The 18,661-nt window shown below is 43.9% G+C and overlaps 1 protein-coding gene across 3 annotated transcripts in view; it reads right to left on the reverse strand.

The window, feature by feature from the left end:
* Positions 1-18,661, reverse strand: part of LOC141128477 (C4b-binding protein alpha chain-like) — a 365,002-nt gene that overhangs the window by 230,586 nt on the left and 115,755 nt on the right. For all 3 annotated transcript variants that reach the window (XR_012241699.1, XM_073615784.1, XM_073615783.1), the window contains exon 2: positions 6,289-6,403. Coding sequence is in view for 2 of the 3 variants with exons in the window: in XM_073615784.1 (XP_073471885.1) it covers positions 6,289-6,370 (82 nt within the window). In the remaining variant the exon portion in view is untranslated. The remainder of the gene's footprint in view (positions 1-6,288; positions 6,404-18,661) is intronic.

Consider the following 18,661-nt stretch of genomic DNA (forward strand, 5'->3'; position numbering starts at 1 on the left):
TAAAAGACTGAGACTTTATCAGTGGACTCCGAGGGACGGAAAAAAAAACTGTGTGTGCCGAGAAGGAAGGACAACGTGGCTCCTTCCCCTTTTTTGGGCTGTGGAAGAAAAGTACTCTTCCCCCTGCGACACTCTTAATGATATCATCCAGAGTGGCCCCAAACGATAGTCTTGAAAAGGCAGATCAGCTAGGGCTTTTTTAGAGGCCTGGTCCGCAGTCCAACACTTTAGCCACAATACCCACCGAAGCACTACCACTGAAACAGACAGCTTACAAAGCAAGGGCGCTGCGTCCAAAGAGGCATCGCAGACAAATTGCAGCCCCTGGATCAGCTGGTCCACAATTCAGTAAAGGCAGGAGGAAACTGATCACCCTCCAGGTCACAGCGCAACAGCTTCGCCCACTCTATCAGCGTTTGAGACATCAGGGCAATGGCCAGGGAGGGCCGAAGAGCCGAACCCGCAATAGTGAACATAGTGCGGCTCAGAGACTCTGCCTTCTTGTCAGCCAGATCTTTAAAAGCCAGAGAGTCTACAACCAGAATCATAGTGGCTTTGTTCAATCGAGAGACCGGAGTTGGGAGTGGAGTCGTCCACTTCTTGAGAAGGCTCTCCTGAAAAAGGATAAGCGCACAGCGAAGCACTCCTTATAGACAAACTTGTCAAAAATGGAGGGATAAGGGAACACTTTAGCTGCACGAGATGGCTTGTGAATGCCAAAAGGGACCGTTACCTCCACCGCAGCCGCATCCTCTATTTTTAAAGTTTTCCACACAGATGCAATCAGTGCATCCAGGCACCTGGCAGCGTGCACCCCCTGCCCACCAGTACGCAACCCCATCCCCAGGATTCATCATGGCACTACACTACCCCATATAGAGGGAGGGGGAAAGGGGGGCTACCAGGGGACCTCCAGAGACCATCCACCCCAGGAAGAGAGGGTGCAAGGGTGGAGGGAAACCCGCAGGACCGACCGAGGGGCCCACGTCCACCGCAAACCCACCAAGGGGGTAGGGGACATTTATTCACCATACCAGGACCAGGCAGGCACTGCTCAAGAAAGAACCTCCTCGCCACCAAAATGGGGGGCTGTCGGCCATGACGCTGCGACAAGCCGAGACTCGGTCGTATGCGACCTCGCGAGACGTTTAACTCGCAGGGCCAGCCCCTGTCCAGTGGGGCTATGTCACGGTCAACCTAGTGTGTAGCTGTGATCTGCACACGCTTGATGGCCAGGATGGGGAGACCACTGGATCAAATGTCCAGCCCGTCGCCCAGTCCGGCAGTTGATTGCAGATCTCACCGGAAAAAAAATCCAGGAAAAACAACAAAACAAAAAAATAAAATTTGCCAGGACTAGAGATCCCAGCATGGAACTAGGTCCTTACTCCTGACTAAGCAGAAAAAAAAAGAAAAAAAAAAAAAAACTGGAGGCCTATAGCAAAGGGGGGGGGGGGAAGAAGTGTATATCATCTAGACTACCCATTGGCATAGCCGAGTCTTTTTTCTGCCTAGTGTCCTACTCCTGTAGGGGGCGATATAACCCTATGGTTCTGAATAAGAAATCGCTGTGTCTGTCAATGAACGAAAGAGAAAGTTCAATTTTGGTCCCATCTGACCAGAGCACCTTCTTCCACATGTTTGCTGTGTCCCCCACATGGCTTTCTTCTTGCCACTCTTCCATAAAGGTCAAAATTTGTGGATTGCACAATATTTGCGCTGTGGACAGATTCTCTCACCTCAGCTGTGCATCTCTGCAGCTCCTCCAGAGTTACCATGGACTTCTTGGCTGCTTCTCCGATTAATGTTCTCCTTGCCTGGCCTGTCAGTTTAGGTGGACGGCCGTGTCTTGGTAGGTTTGCAGTTGTACCATATTCTTTCCATTTTCAGGTGATGCATTAAACAGTGCTCCGTGAGATAGTCAAAGCTTGGGATATTTTTTTTGTAACCTAACCCTGCTTTAAACTTCTCCACAACTTTATCCCTGACCTGTCTAGTGTGTTCCTTGGCCTTCATGATGCGCCGTTTGTTCACCAAGGTTCTCCAACAAACCTCTAAGGGCTTCACATAACAGCTGTATTTATACTAAGATTAAATTACACACAAGTGGACTCTATTTACTAATTAGGTGACTTCTGAAGGCAATTGGTTCCACTAGATTTTAGGGGTATCAGAGTAAAGGGGGCTGAATACAAGTGCACGCCACACTTTTCAAATATTTATATGTATAAAATTTTGAAAACTATTTATCATTTTCCTTCCACTTCCCATTTATTTGCCATTTTGTGTTAGCCACATAAAGTTCAAATAAAATACATTTACGTTTTTGGTTGTAACATGAAAAAAAAATGTGGAAAATGCGAGGTTCCCCAAAAGTTTGGCCCTCGCTCCATCGCATCCAGGCCATTCAGAAAGAGGAGAGCAGTAAGCAACTGACTGTGAAGCTGCAAGACTTCACTGCTAGTTTCCCTTACAAGGAATGGCCGGACAGCCCCCAAGAGCCAATTGGGAAAAAAAAAAATATCAGCTGGGGTGCCCACATCGTGGGATCCCTGGACAGGCAAGTTTCCTAATTAAAAGTCAGCAGCTACAGTATTTGTAGCCGCTGACTTAATTTTTGGAGGGGGGCTGGAGCTCCACTTTAAAGAATTGAATAGGCCAGAGCAGCAAGCACTGGATGGGTTGTCTCTGAATGAGACAACCCAGACATCTCTAAATGAATGGGTTGTCACTCACCCAGTTTGCCGCACAAACTGGGTGTGTGAGTAAACCCATTGAAGAAACCAGAGCAGCAAGCACTTGGTTTTGATAAGTGAAGGTCATCTTTTGGTCATACAAACCAGGTGAACAAGTATTTGGTTTATTAAATAAATGAGTTGTCTGACAGCTGCACAAGCCAATCCTCGATTGGATAAATAGGGTATGGCTGGCCATTCCTTGGGCAAAGTGCCACTTTCAACAACAGGACCACCTCACCATCATCTCCTCATCATGCCTTTCTGCTCTTTCAGGTAACTGCATAGACCTTCTCTGCAACACAAAGACTATCTGTCTGCGATTTCACACCTGCCTCTCCATAACCACTGGTAACTGCATAGGACTCCACTCTTCTCTTAAACACTGGGCTACATTGCCTGACTGAAATCCACCTCTGCCTTGCTAAGACTTTGAAACGGCGCTCTATACTTGCGCGTTTGTTTATTTTTTGAAAGTGACACTTGTATTATGCTGCCTTGGACAAGATCAAACATTTAACCTTATCCTGTTGTTCCCTCTTGCTTTGCACTCTGTCTAGGCCAATTGTAAACCCCCACGCTCCCCATGAGCCCTCCCAAATACTTACCTGAGCCAGCCTGATCTCGATCCAGTGCTGTGCCCGTGAACAGCGGTGCTGCCCTCTCTATCCCTCCTCACTGGACTCCGTGAGAGGAGCGAGAGCCATTAGCTCCTGCTGCTGTAAATCAAATCCAGTGATGAGGGAGCAGGGGCTGAGCCAAGCCGCACTGTGTGTGTGTGTCAATAGAGTGAATCCCCCATAAGTACCCCCAGCAAACCACTTGCTGGGTGTTTTTTTTTTTTTTTTTTTTTTTTCCCGGAAGGCAGAAGAAGCCAGGAGCGCCGGTGGGGGGACCCCAGGAATCAGGGCTGCTCTGTGCAAAACTATTGCACAGATCAGGTAAGCATAACATGTGCGTTATTAAAACAAAGAAGCAAGTTACAAATCACTAAGAAAGATATTCTTCATTTATCTCAGTAGTGAGAGCAGTGATTCCTCGCCACTGGAGATAAAGAACTGTCCCATCATCTTTAGCAGAATGGGCAATAGAACAAAAATTCTATTATGGATTTGAAAAAAAAAAATGCCATCACAAGAAAATGACAGTTTGGAACAGTATAGAAACACCTGCAATATGTCAATGTTCAGAAATTTGCAAGCATTTAACAAATAGATTTTTGGCAAATATCTTTTTCTAAGTGAGTCTAGAGGAACACAAGCCTGTCTCTGTTCCCCCGCGTGCCCCCCCCCCCCACTATACAAGTTTGTATATAGATTAATAGATATTACATTTAAGTCTATATAGGCACTTGCCATTTAAAGCGGGGGTCCACCTATGGGTTTTTTTTTTTTTTTTTTTTTTTTTTTGAGTTCATTCAAACTTTTCTTCTCAGCATTACATACTCACATATTGTGTGTAATATGTCCGCCTGTGTCAGATTTCGCCGGAAAGAATAACTTATATTATTCACTGCAGGCGGTTTCCATCTTCATTGTGGGCATTTGAAGCACACAAGCATTTATTTCCTGGATGTGGTGAATGCTGTGCTCCCAGCATTCACTGCTCATTCCCGCACATGCTCAGTGGCATCCTGGGAAGCCTGAGACTAGCTCCCAGGAGTCTGGGAGAGGCTAGAAACACGCCTACTCCCACGGGAGGAGAACCAGGAAGTGCAAAGAAGAATAGAAAAATAAAAGGTAATTACGGCGATTTAAATTTTTTTAAAATGGCATGTCAGCATCTAGGGAAGGAAGAGAATACATACAGATATTATTCAAAATTTGGGTGGAACCCCGCTTTAAAAATCAGAATTTAGCATACAATAGAAGTGCTGGATCTTGGGGAGGTATAAAAACAAACCAAACAGACAGAACAATGGACAATAGAACAATAACATGTCATTCCCATTCAAAGTAGTACATCAAAATCTCAGACAGTCTTTTTGTAATCCCTAGATCAGCTTCTAGTTCTCGCAGTGACAGTCGCCAATCCTTGTTTATTGCAGCCTATAACACATTCAACATTCTCAGGTGCTCCGCTTGTTGCAGGCCTTCCAGAACGTGGATCACTTTCAACAGATTCTCAACCATCTTTGAAGCATTTGGACCAAACTTATTTGCACTGCACTCATTGCTGACCCTAAGTCCTTTTTCACACTGGGGTGTTGGGGGCGTCAGCAGTAAAGTATTTTTAGCAGCGCTTTACCGTCATTTTTTGCGGGCACTTTTCAGCCACTAGTGGGGCACTTTTAACTCTCGCTAACGGCTGAAAAAGGGTTAAATGCACCTGCAAAGCGCTGCTGCTTCAGTGGCGCTGCCCATTGATTTCAATGGACAGGGGTACTGTAGGAGCGGTGTATACACCGCTCCTACAGCACCTCAAGGATGTGGCTTGCAGGACTTTTTTTGGCATTCTGCCAGCGCACCGCTCCAGTGTGACAGCCCTCAGGCTGTCACACTGGAGTGAGAGGAGAGGCTCTTTACAGGCGCTATAGCGCTAAAAATAGCACCTGTAAAGAGCCTAAGTGTGGAAGCAGCCTACACACGATACGAAAATTGGAAGTAAAATTTAGTCCGAGCGATCTGCCGATTTTCGGCTTGTTGGTATGGTACTTTCGACTCCGATTTTTCGTACGACAAAAGCTGGATGTGCAGACTATAACATTTTAATAGTACGTGTAATCAGATATTCTGTTTGTTTTGTATTTGTTTGATGGATAACACTTTAAAATGGTAATGGATTGCACTTACCCCTGGGAGCAGAGAAGGGGGGGGGGGGGGGTTGGAATTAAGCCCAAGTGAGTGCCCCCACAGCAAGCAGCTTGCTATTGGGGCACGCTGAGAAAAGTTGGAGCAAAGACTGCAGCCGGGGGATCCCAGAAGAGGAGGATCGGGTCAGGTCTGTGCAAAACCATGGCACAAAGCAGGCAAGTATAACGTGTTTATTATATTAGAAAAAAACCCACAACAAATAAATCTTTACAATCTCTTACTTCAGTGACAGCAAAAGAGTTAAAACTGAAATGTTTTTTCTTGGCTCTCGAGTAGACGTAAAGGGGTTGTAAAGGTTTGTGCTTTTTCACTTTAAAGCATCCTATGCATTAAGGTGAAAAAAACACCCATCAGTGACCAGCCCTCCAGCCCTCCAGCCCCCCCCCCCCCGAACCTAACCCATGGAGATGCGCTGTCTCTCTGCTAGGGGGTTCTCGGCTGTTGTTGGATAGATTGATAGCAGTGCAGCCATTGGCTCCCGCTGCTGTCAATCAAATCCAATGACGCAGCCGCTGGCGGGCGGGGCCGAGTCCTGCATTCGGCTGTGTTTTTTTAAAAACACGAACCTTCAGTGTCACTTTAATAATGCATTCATATAATTGGCTACTTTTTTTTTTTATTTTTTTTTTTTTTTTTGGTAGGCATAGGAACAAAAGTTAGATTATTCTTTTTTTCTCCCCACTTGTTTATTGTAAATATAGTAGTAAAAAAAAAACGAAAAAAAAAAAACACAAACTTACCATAACTAGCAGCAATGAAGGCTGAAAGGCATAGAAGTAAATAACCCCAATGGTCTCCTACAATGTTCTTCTGAGGAAACATGATGATGATGATGATGATGATGACGACAATTTACTGATTGAAAAAAAAATAAATAAAAATTTCAATATCACGATGGGCTCAAAATGTTAATTAACAACAATTGTTTTTTACCACAACGGCCATTATTTTTAGCACTCATAGCCAATGACAGCTGCAAAAGAAAACCAACATGACTGAAGCCAACTCAGATTCTGAAAAATATACCAAACGCAAAACTAATGCTGTATTATTTCTGTGTACATTACTTAGCGTTCAATAATGGTATTAAGATAGTGCATTTGCAAGAAAATAATCTATCCCTCACATTTTTGTAAATATTTTATTATATCTTTTCATGTGACAACACTGAAGAAATGACACTTTTGCTACAATGTAAAGTAGTGAGTGTACAGCTTGTATAACAGTGTAAATTTGCTGTCCCTTCAAAATAACTCAATACACAGCCATTAATGTCTAAACCTCTGGTAACAAAAGTGAGTACACCCCTAAATGAAAATGTCCAAATTGGGCCCAAAGTGTCAATATTTTGTGTATCCACCATTCTTTTCCAGCACTGCCTTAACCCTCTTGGGCAAGGAGTTCACCAGAGTCCTCTTCCACTCCTCGACGACAATCATGAAGCTGGTGGATGTTAGAGACCTTGCGCTCCTCCACCTCCTGCCCCACAGATGCTCAATAGGGTTTAGGTCTGGGGACATGCTTAGCCAGTCCATCACATTTACCCTTCAGCTTCTTTAGCAAGGCAGTGGTCATTTTGGAGGTGTGTTTGGGGTCATGTTGGAATACAGCCCTGGAGGGGGAGGGGGATCATGCTCTGCTTCAGTATGTCACAGTACATGATAGAATTCATGGTTCCCTCAATGAACTGTATCTCCCCAGTGCCGACAGCACTCATGCAGCCCCAGACCATGACACTTCCACCCTCATGCTTGACTGTAGGCAAGACACACTTGTCTTTGTACTCCTCACCTGGTTGCCACCACACCGTCTGAACCAAATAAGTTTATCTTGGTCTAATCAGACCACAGGACATGGTTCCAGTAATCCATGTCCTTAGTCTGCTTTTCTTCAGCAGTTTGCGGATTTACTTGTGCATCATCTTTAGAAGAGGCTTTCTTCTGGGACGACAACCATGCAGACCAATTTGATGCAGTGTGCGGCGTATGGTCTGAGCACTGACAGGCTGACCCCCCCACCCTTTTAACCTCTGCAGCAATGCTGGCAGCACTCATACATCTATTTCCCAAAGACAATCTCTGGATATGATGCTGAACATGTGCACTCAAACGTCTTTTGTTGACCATGGCAAGGCCTGTTCTGAATGGAACCTGGCCTGATAAACCACTGTATGGTCTTGGCCACCATGCTGCAGCTCTGTTTCAGGATCTTGGCAATCTTCTTATAGCCTAGGCTATCTTTGTGTAGAACAACAATTCTTTTTTCAGATCCTCAGAGAGGTGCTAAGTTGAACTTCCAGTGACCAGTATAAGAGAGTGAGAGCGATGACACCAAATTTAACACATCTGCTCCCCATTCATACCTGAGACCTTGTAACACTAACAAGTCACATGACACCGAGGAGGGAAAAATGGCTAATTGGGCCCAATTTGGACATTTTCACTTAGGGGTGTACTCACTTTTGTTGCCTGCTCATTAGACATTAATGTCTGTGTGTTGCGTTATTTTGAGGGGACAACAAATTTACACGGTTATACAAGCTGTACACTCACTACTTTGTACATTGTAGCAAACTGTCATTTCTTCAGTGTTGTCACATGAAAAGATATAATAAAATATTTACAAAAATGTAAGGGGTATACTCACTTTTGTGAGATACTGTATAAAAGGTTAAAGGCTCATTTACACTAGCAGTTGGTAGAGGGTGGTAAAACATTGTGGTTGGGTCCCGCTTTTGCTGCCCCCCCCCCCTCCCCCAACCCATACTTCCTTTAGCTGCAGAGGTGTACACATGCTACAGCTGCAAGGCTTTAGTTCATGGTCACAGCAAAAATTATAGCTCCCATGGCTTTCGGCAGGCATAGCGATAAAAAAACTAAAATAATGTGATTGTATAAGTGTGCACATATAACTTATAACTGGGGATGTACCTGTGTTTAGAATTAAGTAATCACATTCAAACTCATGTTACATAGGAGTAAGAACACACCTGCCATCATGTAAAGTGCCTCCGATTAACCCCAAATAAAGTTCAGCTGTTCTAGTAGGTCTTTCCTGACATTTTCTTAGTCGCATCCTATAGCAAAAGCCATGGTCCGCAGAGAGTTTCCAAAGCATCTGAGGGATCTCATTGTTAAAAAGGTCTCCATCAGGAGAAGGGTACAAAAGAATTTCCAAGGCATTAGATATACCATGGAGAAAATATGGCACAACATTGACATTACCAAGAACTGGATGACCTTCCAAAATTGATGTAAAGACGAGAGGAAAACTGGTCAGGGAGATTGCCAAGAGGCCTACAGCAATAATAAAAGGAGCTGTAGGAATATCTGGCAAGTACTGGCTGTTTGGTATATGCGACAACAATCTCCCTTATTCTTCATATATGTCTGGGCTATGGGGTAGAGTGGCAAGACGGAAGCCTTTTTTGCGAAGAAAAACCATCTATGCCTGGCTAAATTTAGCAAAAACACATCTGAAGTCTCCCAAAAGCATGTGGCAAACTGCGTTATGGTCTGATGAAACCAAGGTTGAACTTTTTGGCCATAATTCCAAAAGATATGTTTGGTGCAAAAAACACAGCACATCATCAAAAGAACACCATACCCACAGTGAAGCATGGTGGTGGCAGCATCATGCTTTGGTGCTGTTTTTCTTCAGCTGGAACAGAGGCCTTAGTCAAGGTAGAGGGAGTTACAGCCAGTTAATACCAGAACCTTCAGGCTTCTGCTAGAAAGCTGAATATGAAGAGGAACTTCATCTTTCAGCATGACAACGAACCAAAGCATATATCCAAGACAACAAAAGGAATGGCTTCACCAATAGAAGATTAAAGTTTTGGAATGGCCCAGCCAGAGCCCAGACCCGAATCAGATTGAAAATACAGTCAGGTCCATAAATATTGGGACAGTGACACAATTCTAATCTTTTTGGCGCTATACACTACCACAATGGATTTGAAATGAAACGAACAAGATGTGCTTTAACTGCAGACTTTCAGCTTTAATTTGAGGGTATTTACATCGAAATCAGGTGAACGGTGTAGGAATTACAACAGTTTGTAGATGTGCCTCCCACTTTTTAAAGGGCCTAAAGTAATGGGACAGATTAACAATCATCCATCAAACTTTCACTTTTTAATACCTGGTTGCAAATCCTTTGCAGTCAATTACAGCCTGAAGTCTGGAACGCATAGACATCACCAGACACTGGGTTTCATCCCTGGTGATGCTCTGCCAGGCCTCTACTGCAACTGTCTTCAGTTCCTGCTTGTTCTTGGGGCATTTTCCCTTCAGTTTTATCTTCAGCAAGTGAAATGCATGCTCAAAATCGGATTCAGGTCAAGTGATTGACTTGGCCATTGCATAACATTCCACTTCTTTCCCTTAAACTCTTTGGTTGCTTTTGCAGTATGCTTCGGGTCATTGTCCATCTGCACTGTGAAGCGCCATGCAATGAGTTCTGAAGCATCTTGCTGAGTATGAGCAGATAATGGTGCCCGATAGACTTCAGAATTCATCCTGCTGCTGTCAGCAGTCACATCAACAATAAATACAAGAGAAACAGTTCCACTGGCAGCCATACATGCCCACGCCATGACACTACCACCACCACCATGCTTCACTGATGAGGTGGTATGCTTTGGATCATGAGCAGTTCCTTTCCTTTCTCCATACTCTTCTCTTCCCATCACTCTGGCACTTGATCTTGGTCTCATCTGTCCATAGGATGTTCCAGAACTGTGAAGGCTTTTTTTAGATGTTGTTTGGCAAACTCTAATCTGGCCTTCCTGTTTTTGAGGCTCACCAATGGTTTACATCTTGTGATGAACCCTCTGTATTCACTCTGGTGAAGTCTTCTCTTGATTGTTGACTTTGACACACATACACCTACCTGCTGGAGAGAGTTCTTGATCTGGCCAACTGTTTAGAAGGGTGTTTTCTTCACCAGGGAAAGAATTCTTCGGTCATCCACCACAGTTGTTTTCCGTGGTCTTCCGGGTCTTTTGGTCTTGCTGAGCTCAGCGGCGCGTTCTTTTTTAAGGATGTTCCAAACAGTTGATTTGGCCACACCTAATGTTTTTGCCATCTCTCTGATGGGTTTGTTTTTTCAGCCTAATGATGGCTTTCTTCACTGATAGTGACAGCTCTTTGGATCTCATATTGAGAGTTGACAGCAACAGATTCCAAATGCAAATAGCACTCTTGAAATGAACTCTGGACCTTTTATCTGCTCCTTGTAAATGGGATAATGAGGGAATAACACACACCTGACCATGGAACAGCTGAGCAGCCAATTGTCCCATTACTTTTGGTCCCTTAAAAAGTGGGAGGCACATATACAAGCTGTTGTAATTCCTACACCGTTCACCTTATTTGGATGTAAATGCTCTCAAATTAAAGCTGAAATTTTGCAGTTAACTGGTTCCCAATGATGTACATCGGCAGAATGGCACGGCTGGGCAAATGGGCGTAACTGTACGTCCATTTGAATTCCCCGCCATGCCATTGCGTGCGCGCCGGCCGGGAGCTCCGTGAGTCGGGTCGCGGCTCCCGCGGACTCGATCGCCGCAGGGATACCCGCGATCGCCTCACGGAGAGGACGAACGGGGAGATGCTGATGTAAACAGCATCTCCCCGTTCTGCCTAGTGACAAGTGTCACTGCTCCCTGTCATCGGGAGCAGTGATCAGTCTAGTGACACATACAGCCCCTCCCCCCTACAGTTAGAAAACACTCCCCTAGTACCGATTAACCCCTCCCCCTTGTGGTTAACCCCTTCACTGTCGGTGTCATTTACAAAGTAATCAGTGCATTTTTAATCGCACTGATCGCTGTATAAATGACAATGGTCCCAAAAATGTGTCAAAAAAATGTCCGACATAACGTCGCAGTCACAATATATTTAAAAAAAAATTAAATAAAAATGCCATAAAACTATCCCCTATTTAGTAAACGCTATAACTTTTGCGCAAACCAATCAAACGCTTATTGCGATTTTTTACCAAAAATATGTAGAAGAATACGTATCGGCCTAAACTGAGGAAAAAAATTTTTTTCTATATATTTTTGGGGGATATTTATTATAGCAAAATGTAAAAAATAATGCGTTTCTCAAAATTGTCGCTCTTAATTTTGTTTATAGCGCAAAAAATAAAAATCGCAGAGGTGATTAAATACCACCAAAAGAAAGCTCTATTTGTGGGAAAAAAAGGACATCAATTTTGTTTGGGAGCAACGTCACACCACCGCGCAATTGTCAGTTAAAACGACGCAGTACCGAATCGCAAAAAACGCTCTGGTCAGGAAGGGGGTAAATTCTTCCGGGGCTGAAGTGGTTAAAGCACATCTTGTTTGTTTCATTTCCAAACCATTGTGGTGGTGTATAGAGCCAAAAAGATTAGAATTGTGTCGATGTCCCAATATTTATGGACCGGACTGTATGTGGGGTGATCTGAAGAGGGCTGTGCACAGGAGATGCCCTTGTAAGCTGACAGATTTGGAGTGTTTTTGGAAAGAAGAGTGGGCAAATGTTGCCAAGTCAAGATGTGCCATGCTGATAAGTCTCATACCCCAAAAGACTGAGTGCTGTAATAAAATCAAAAGGTGCTTCAACTAAGTATTAGTTAAAAACCCCTTCCCGCCGACCGTACGCAGATATGCGTACTCGGCTTTCCGGGGTTATACCGGGATGATGCCCGCAGCTGCAGGCATCATCCCGGTACCGTTGTTTACAGCAGGCGATCGGCTACCCGTGTATAACAACCGATGCGGCTAAAAGCCGCTCGGTTGTTATACCGGGGGAGCGGGAGGGGACATCCCCCCCCCCCTCCCGCCGCTGTTACAGGGCCTCCCGTGCGATCGGGAGGCCCGGTGTCCAATCGGGAATCTTGGGCGGGCTGGAACGAAGCTGTGAGCGGCTTCGTTCCAGCCTTCTTGTTGTAAACGCGGAAGCGACGTCATGACGTCACTTCCCGTTTACTCGGCTGCCAATGGCGCTGAATTTAAAAAAGTACACAGTATTCAGAATCGCCGTTTTCGGCGATCTGAATACTTTGAAGTGTAAAGGAGGGATGGGGGGTCTTTTAGACCCCCCATCCCTCCATAAAGAGTACCTGTCACCACCTATTACTGTCACAAGGGATGTTTACATTCCTTGTGACAGCAATAAAAGTAAAAAAAAAAAAAAAAAAAAAAAAAAAAATTTTTTTAAACACAATTTATAAAGTAAAAAAAAAAAAATTTTTTTAAAGTGCCCCTGTCCCCGCGAGCTCACGCAGCGAAGAAAACGCATACGGAAGTCGCGCCCGCATATGTAAACGGTATTCAAACCACACATGTGAGGTATCGCCGCGATCGTCAGAGCGAGAGCAATAATTCTAGCCCTAGACCTCCTCTGTAGCTCAAACCTGGTAACCGTAAAAAATTTTTAAAGCGTCGCCTATGGAAATTCATAGGTACCGTAGTTTGTTGCAATTCCACGAGTGCGTGCAATTATACAGGGTGACATGTTTGGTATCTATTTACTCGGCGTAACATCATCTTTCACATTATACAAAAAAATTGGGGTAACTTTACTGTTTGGATTTTTTAAAATTCATGAAAGTGTCCCTTTTCCAAAAATTTGCGTTTAAAACACCGCTGCACAAATACCGTGTGATAAAAAATATTGCAACAATCGCCATTTTATTCTCTAGATTCTCTGCTAAAAAAATATATATAATGTTTGGGAACTCTAAGTAATTTTCTAGCAAAAAATACAGATTTTAACTTGTAAACACTAAATTTCAAAAATAGGCTTAGTCATGAAAGGGTTAAAGTGCACACTTATGCAACCATATTTTATTTTTTATTTTTTCCTTCCCTCCACCTAAAAGATTTCAGTTCGTTGTTCAACTTAGTTGTACAGTTTATAGGTCACATTAAACAGGTGGAAAAAGTTCTGAAGTGATTTATCGTTGCCTCACTTTTTTTTTACATCACAGAAACCTGACATTATAACAAGGGTTTGTAGACTTTTTATATCCACTGTATGTCAGAGTTACCTAGGAATGCAGCAAGAAAGACTTTCCTGTTTCAATTAGTTTATTGCTAAGCACAATAAAAGGTTTTACAAACATTTGTTTGGTTCCATTATTGGGTAAAACACATTACTAATAAGTGAGTCATGAAACAGGAACAGTATTTACAGTATGGGGCAGAGCTATCAGAGCCATGCATCAGCACCGGTTGCGCAAGCAGGGTAGGGTAGTGACCAGGGGCGTTGTTTTGTTGTTAGGGCTAATTAATATAAATATATATATATATATATATATATATATATATATATATAAAAAAAATATGTACATCAGGGTCCCCAAAGAGCCCCCCCCCACTTACATCAGGGTCCCAAGAGAGCCCCAGGGCTCAGGAGTGCGCTACATAAAGAATGCAGCTCACCCCTGCCCAGCAATGCAGCCTTACCCGTTCCGGGGATCAGAGAGGAGATGAAGAGGAGAGCAAGCAGGATCATCACACAGGCTGGCATCTCCCGCTGCGTCCGCTTTAATTTGCTGGATGCCTGCCGTCACTTAAGTCTCACCTCCTGGATCGGCTCCCACCTATGATAGCCAGCACATACCCTGGCATTGGACAAGTGTGCTGTCTGTCAAAGGAGCCATACCAGGAGGCAGGACTTTGTGACAGCAAGCACCCGGCGATTCAAAATTAAAGCTGACAGCGGGAGACCCTGGCCTGACACCCGGTGGGCGAACCACCCCCCCCCCCGGTCACCCTAGAGACTCGGGGCTATGGGTCGCAGATTCAGGGCTATAGCCCCCGAACCCACCCCCTAGCGATGTCGCTGGTAGTGACAGGCCCTTTGCGTCTGTGCTATCTACCCAAACCAATCCAAATTAATGGCTTTCCAATCTCCACTAAATGTCATTCTTGACTAATCCAACACATTTCCTGCATTGAATTGTATCTGTACTGTCTGTCCTCATACTGTAAAGCACTGAGCAAACTGTTGGCGCCATTTAAATCCTGTATAATAATAACGTGCAGAACCAATAGTCCTTAATACGGAGAGCTTGGTTAAAAAGTATCCAGAGAGGAATAAAGAGAAAGAAAAGAAGAAGAACTGCTGTTTTAGGCCCAGTTCACACTTGTGAAATGCCAGACATCGCATGTAATTCGCAGCGCACTGCTGTTCACATTACATGCAATGTCTGTGCGGTGTGATATCAGCCATACAGATAGTATGGCTGATATCGCACCGCATTCAGTCCAAACACGCACAGGACCCTTTTTTTCCCCGTTCGGACCAGAATCGGATTGCATGTGTGTTCACACATACACGATCTGATTCATGTCCGAACTGTCAGTTCGCAGTGCGATATGCAAGCTGAACTGGGTGTGTCGTTAACAATGTATTGACACTCCCCAGCGATTTGCATATGGCAGTGTGAACTGACATGCAAGTCGATGCGATGCGGGAACCCGCAGTGGATTTGCGGTGTTCGGTGTTATCTTATCAGTACATGTACACAGGGTCCTTTACAGTCGTTTCTAGGCAGTTGAGTTTAGAGCCTTTTTTTGGAACGCAAAAAAAGGGATCAGAAGCTGAATTTAGAGGCATTTCAAACGCCAAACACTTCTAAACGCGGTAACTCACGTTGCGCCACGTTTTGTTTACAGGCGTTTTTCATTTTTGGTTATTTTGAAAAAAAAAAAAAAAAAAAAAAGTTTAAAAAAAATAAAACGCTTCTAAAAACGCAAACATGGCTAAACGCGGCATGCAAACGCGGCAAAATGGACATTTTAAAATGTGGGTTACTATCTGTCAAGTTCAATTGTTCAGGCGAGGTTGTAAAAACGTCCCGTGTAAATGAAGCCTTAGGAGAGCAGTGTTGTGTTTTTTGGTACATGAACATTTGTGACAAAATGAAGCACAGTACATATCCTAGTCCATAATCTTTTGATTTTGGGGGCAAATCCATCAGATGTGAAACTTATTTCCCACATCCTTTAAAGCAAACCAGGGATGTGTTAGAATAAATCTTAGCAATCTTGGCTGGTACCAGATACCAGTGGGATAAAACCTTGTAGTTAGTTTCTATTAAATATTCCATTACATATTCTGCTAGTCAATAACAACCAGTGTATGTCATTTATATCTAAGCAGCTTCCTATGGTTGGTGGTGCGGTAACTTTGTGGAGGTTGTGAAAAACAACTAATATATTACTGAGATGCCTTCCCGCTGTTCAACATCCTGTGTGCATCCATTCTCAAAAAAAGGTTTTCCGTGTTTCTATTAACAGAGCGCAAGTGGAACATTTGGTGCATATGGTAGGTTTCTGGAGGGGGGCATCTCAAGTGTTTGGGAGAAGGATTCTTGAGTTCAGATGCCTTTATGATCTAGAAAATCTCCTATCCTGTATAAACCCTTAATTATTCACCAGTTAAACTGGTAGGAATGTAGGCCAAGGGTAAATGCAGAGTTGTTAAGAAAGACTTTTTTTAAATGCACTGCACATAAAGTACACCTAATATGCACAGTTGGGAACTCCTAAAAGGAGTAGTATCTTGATCCAGAGAATTTATCCGACTGCCCTTGTGGGGATTAGGAAGCAACTGTTTTTCTTTCTGTTACAAAATTGCCAACAGTTGCTCAGAGGGAGTTTTGTTTTGCCATTCCCGCATCAACGCTGCAGAAGTTTTGCAAAGCTGCACTTAACCTACATAAGTCAATATTAACCTTATTAGCTGAGAAATAATACATCCAATGTGCAGGTACTGTAGTGACTCATTCTTAAAGATAAGGTAACTGTGCAACATTAAAAAAATATAAAAAATATCACGCAGGACCTTTTTCCCAATGCTGTGTACTGCACAAAGTCCATCAATGATTTTATAGCTCAACATCTTGGCACTTCTATGTCAAGTCGTAGAGGTGTGATCCTGGCGTACAGAATAAAGGCTGCCCACATTGTGCACCCACACATCCATATTGCCTATGGGCATTACAATATACTGTACATAAATTGTCAGAGCTGCCAGACTGCTGAGCTATGTAAACACAAAATGCTTTCGCCACCATTGTGCTCTTGCTGGGCATCCCCGTGCCTTTAAGGAGGGGTGGGGGTCCCCCCCCCCTGGCATATCTGCCCTTAAAGTGACACTAAAGCTTTGTTTTAAATAACAAACATGTCATACTTACCTCCACTGTGCAGCTCGTTTTGCACAGAGTGGCCCCGAACATCCTCTTCTGGGTTCCCTCGCCAGCTCTCGCGGCTCCTCCCCGCATTAGATAACCCCCTGGGAGAAGCGCTCTCTCGGGGGATTAATTTGCGGGCGCACTCCCGAGTCATTCATTCAGCGTCCATAGAAGCCGAATGTATGACTCGGCCCAGCCCCCCGGTCATTGGATTTGATTGACAGCAGCGGGAGCCAATGGCTGCGCTGCTATCAATTCATCCAATCAGGACCCGAGACACCGGCTTTTGCTGGTGTGCTCGTCCCCGGGACGAGATAGAGGGGGTACAGGTAAGTAAAACGGGGGCTCGGGGGTGGCTGCAACATTACACAGAATGCATTGAGGTGAAAAACTTCGAAGGTTTAAAACCCCTTTAACCACTTCCTTACCAGGCCAATTCTGACATTTCTCTCCTCCTGTAAAAATCATAATTTTTTTGCTAGAAAATTACATAGAACCCCCAAACAGTATATATTTTTTTTAGCAAAAACCCTAGAGAATACAATGGCGGTTGTTACAACTTTTTATCTCACACGGTATTTGCGTAGGAATTTTTCAAACGCGTTTTTTTGGGGAAAAAAAAAAACAGTTTTGTGTTTTAAAAAAAAACAAAACAGTAAAGTTAGCCCAATGTTTTTGCATATTGTGAAAGATGAATTTACGCCGAGTAAATAGATACCCAACATGTCACGCTTCAAAATTGCACATGCTCGTAGAATGGCGCCAATGTTTGGTACTTAAAAATCCCCATAGGGGACACTTGAAATTTTTTTACTGGTTACATGTTTTGAGTTACAGAGGAGGTCTAGTGACAAAATGATTGCTCTCGCTCCAACGTTCGCGGCGATACCTCACATGTATGGTTTGAACACCGTTTTCATATGTGGGCGGGACTTACGTATGCGTTCGCTTCTGCGTGCGAGCACACGGGGACAGCGGCGCTTTAAAATTTTTTAATTTTTTTTATTGCTAATTATATTTTGTTGTTTTTTTTTTTTTTTTTTCAAAAAAGTGTCAAAATAAAAAAATTTTTGAACACTTTTATTCCTATTACAAGGAATGTAAACATCCCTTGTAATAGGAATATAACATGACAGGTCCTCTTAATAGTGAGATATGGGGTCAATAAGACCCCATATCTCACCACTAGGCTGGGAAGCCTGAAATAAAAAAAAATAAATAAAACGATCACCACTTCCTAGCCGAAGCGGCGCCGTTTTTTTTTTGAATGGAGAGGCCGGGCGTGACGTCATAACATCGCGCCTGGCCTCCGAGGATCATAGAGACTCCGGCGACCATCTGGTCCGCTGGAAATCTCTATGATCTACATCCGGCGCCGGCGGATCTGCTCTCCGCCTCACCGAACGGTGAGTCGGAGCAAGCACCGGAGGGGGGGGGGGGGGGGGGGGGGGACGTCCCCTCTCGCCTCCCATAGGAACGATCAAGCGGCGGAACGGCCGTTATGATCATTCCTAGGGTGTAGAGATTCGCCGGGTAAAACCGGCAATATCTGAATGATGTCTAACTACAGGCATCATTCTGATATACCCGCCCAAATCCCAGGACGTCATATGATGTCCGCGGGCGGGAAGTGGTTAATCTCTCCACTGCTATATGTGCTCCTACTTAGGAGACTGAAAATTTTGGAGTTAGGACTGCAGTATACAGAGGAGCCTAGTGCAAGCAAAACACTCTGTTTTTAAAGCAGAACTCTGGGATTTTCAAAAAAATCCCCGATTAGTACACCCCCCCCCCCCCCACACAAAACACTAAAAACAGTTATTACATTTGTGAAATTTCTTACTATTAAATCAGTCGTCATTTCTCTTAAATTTTCAGGAAGTCAGCTTTGTGATTCAAAAAAATGCATCATCTTTT

This window comes from Aquarana catesbeiana, linkage group LG02, assembly GCF_042186555.1.
Source record: "Aquarana catesbeiana isolate 2022-GZ linkage group LG02, ASM4218655v1, whole genome shotgun sequence".
NCBI lineage: Eukaryota > Metazoa > Chordata > Amphibia > Anura > Ranidae > Aquarana > Aquarana catesbeiana.